Here is a 3,083-nt window from a genome sequence, read left to right as displayed (position 1 = left end):
GTAGTGGTAAAAGACTTCCCACAGTCACTGCATTCATAAGGCCGTTCTCCAGTGTGAACTCTCTGGTGAGAACGAAGGGTAGACCTAGACGTAAAAGATTTCCCACAATCACGGCACTCATGAGGCCGGTCTCCTGTGTGAATTCTCTGGTGTTCAACGAATGTTGACTTACATTTCAATGATTTCCCACATTCATTACACTTGTAAGGCTTTTCACCTGAGTGGACCTTTTTGTGTACATTGAGGCTACTTCTTTGGACAAAGGACTTGCCACATTCACTGCATTCATAAGGTTTCTCTCCAGTGTGGACTCTCTGGTGATAGTGGAGTCCTGAAATACCAGTAAAAGATTTCCCACATTCACTGCATTCATAAGGCCTTTCTCCAGTGTGAACTCTCTGGTGAGAATGAAGGACAGAACTAGTGGCAAAGGATTTCCCACATTCACTGCACTCATAAGGCCTTTCTCCTGTGTGAATTCTCTGGTGTTTAATCAGTGTTGACTTACACTTCAAATATTTCCCACATTCATTACACTTATAAGGCTTTTCACCTGAATGAACCTTTATGTGTATATTGAGGCTACTTCTTTGGACAAACGACTTGCCACATTCACTGCACACATAAGGCTGCTCTCTGGTGTGAACTCTTTGGTGATAATGGAGGGCCGATTTGGTGGTAAAAGATTTCTCACAGTCATTGCACTCATAAGGCCTTTCTCCAGTGTGAACTCTTTGGTGATCATGGAGGACAGACTTAGTGCTAAAAGATTTCCTACATTCACTGCACTCATAAGGCCTTTCTCCTGTGTGAATTCTCTGGTGTTTAATCAATGCTGACTTCCACTTAAAAGATTTCCCACATTCGTTACACTTGTAAGGCCTTTCACCTGAGTGAATCTTTATGTGTAGTTTGAGGACATTTCTTCGGACAAAGGACTTGCCACATTCACTGCACTCATAGGGCCTTTCTCCAGTGTGAACTCTCTGGTGACAATGGAGGTTAGAACAAGTGGTAAAAGATTTCCCACATTCACTGCACTCATAAGGTCTTTCCCTAGTGTGAGATCTCTGATGATAACCAAGGGCAGACATAGTAGAAAAAGATTTTGCACAGCCACGACACTTATAAAACCCTTCTCCAGGGTGAACCCTATGAGTAATCAACACTGATCTGTGGATAAAAGATTTTGCACATCCACTGCAAACGTAACTCTTTTCTCCATTGTGCCATCTCTGGGGATGAATGAGGCCAGATTTCTGGCTTAAGGATTTCCCACATTTGCTGCACATATACTGCCTGAGCAGAGTATGAGTCTTTTCATGTTGACTGCAAGCTGACCAATGCCTAAGGAATTTTCCGTATTTGCTAAACTTATAACCTCTTTCTCCAGTATGGAACGTCTGGTGTATAGCAAATAAAGATTTATACCTGAATGTTTTCCCACATTTATTGCACACAAAGGACCATCTTCCAAGGTGGACACCCTGGTCCTGAACGTGCGAATGTGTGGGACCAAACGCATTCTTGCCTTCTCCCCAGGTGTCATGACTTTTTCTGCTTTGTAAAGTTGCCCTGCACTGGGTGATCGTGTGTGGCTTCTCCCCAGTACGAGTGGCCTCTTGCTGCAGATGCCCCGAGCCAGACAGGAAGTCCTTTTGAACTTCTCCAAAGGTAGGGGGCTTTCCTGAACCATGGAATCCCCAGCTCTTCACAACAGAGGCCCTGTCCACACGGCTTCTGAAGGGTTCTGCTCCCACGTGCTGCTCCTGCTGCTGCTGAGACTTTACACTGAAATAAAATCGTTTCCCACAGGCCCCACACCTCAACAGTTTCTGGCTGTTTTCTTTTCCCTGGTGCGCAGCCAAGTGGAAAATGTCTCTCAAGACTGGACCACACATCTCACAGGGGTGGGTCTTCCGGGAAGACTGAGCTGCCTTGGGCGTCCTGGTCTGTGACACGCCTACAGAAGCGCTCTGGGCAAAGGGTGCCTCCTCATCCTCTGCTCCACAGCAACAACCTGAAGGCAAAGAAGCGCTGGTGAAATTTGTGTTGACAATAGTGAAGGGGTGAGCCCATCACATAATATACATGGGTCTCACCTAGGCATGCCTTTCCAGACACTGGAGATGGAAAACAGCTGGAGTGGTTGCTGTGCATTATTGGGCCCTGATAGTCAAAGTAATGTGGAGAGCTCACTAAAAGAATGGGAAACTAGGGTATGACACAAGGAAGAGAGCCAGGGTCGAAACCTTACTTCTCTTCCCACAAGTTGGCGTAGGACTAATTCTGCTGGTGATATCTGTCTAAGTACAAGGCTGAAGGAAAATCCAATCCCAATAAATTTGCTGCTGTTCAGTATCACTTTAAGTGCATGTGAATATGTCATGGTAAAACTTTCAGGGGTGAATGTTAGACTACACAGAAATAGTAGTGAGAGAAATTTGTGAGACATGAATGCCCGAGATGCATTAATTACCCCTATACTGGACGTCGTGGAATTACCAAAGAGTAGAATTCAGAAGTCCACAAACTGTCAACAATGAAGAAGGAAAGACAGAAATGGGGTGTGGCCATTGGCAATCACACCAAATTCTGGTTGAACAAACAAAGGTGCCCAGTATGGTCTGAACACAGGCCTGATATCACACCTTCCCCAGGTTCTATTCACCAGAAACAGAGCCTCTGTGAGCCCACCTAGTCACGTTGGATCATGTCTGTGCTATGACACACAAAGGACTCCTCCCTGTAAGCCCTCCTCAGCAACTACAAGATACCAGGAGGATAGAAATACTGAAGGAAAACAGGGCACGTGGACAACCAAACTGTCCCAGAGCTACTCAGGAGAGCAGACACAGAAAAACATCCTATGTGACTGATGGCAGCAGGATGGGAGAATAGGAGATACCATCCTTCACGGCAACAAAAATCAATGCAACAGCTGTCTATGAACGGCATTACCTCAGCGAGCTCAACAGTGCCATTAAGACTAAGTAGGCACAGTGGAGCATAAAGAAGGGCACAAGCACGCAGGAAAGATAGCTGGAGCCTGCTGTAGCAGAGACTGTGGGGTAGGTGGGAAA

At 45.8% G+C, this 3,083-nt stretch overlaps 1 protein-coding gene across 1 annotated transcript; it reads right to left on the bottom strand.

Annotated features, from left to right (window-relative positions):
• Positions 1–5: 5 nt before the first annotated feature.
• LOC102740076 (uncharacterized) lies at positions 6–3,077 on the bottom strand (the record flags this gene model as incomplete). Its single annotated transcript, XM_081810262.1, has 2 exons — positions 2,103–3,077; positions 6–2,020 (listed from the first exon to the last, which is right to left on the bottom strand). Coding segments are annotated over exons 1-2 (2,073 nt in total), but the record flags the coding sequence as incomplete, so codon positions are not given.
• Between the last annotated feature and the right edge of the window lie 6 nt (positions 3,078–3,083).

The sequence above is a fragment of the Leptonychotes weddellii genome, unplaced genomic scaffold (assembly GCF_054177405.1).
Source record: "Leptonychotes weddellii isolate Sample4059 unplaced genomic scaffold, ASM5417740v2 HiC_scaffold_21144, whole genome shotgun sequence".
Classification (NCBI taxonomy): domain Eukaryota; kingdom Metazoa; phylum Chordata; class Mammalia; order Carnivora; family Phocidae; genus Leptonychotes; species Leptonychotes weddellii.
This window is presented reverse-complemented; position numbering and strand designations above follow the sequence as displayed.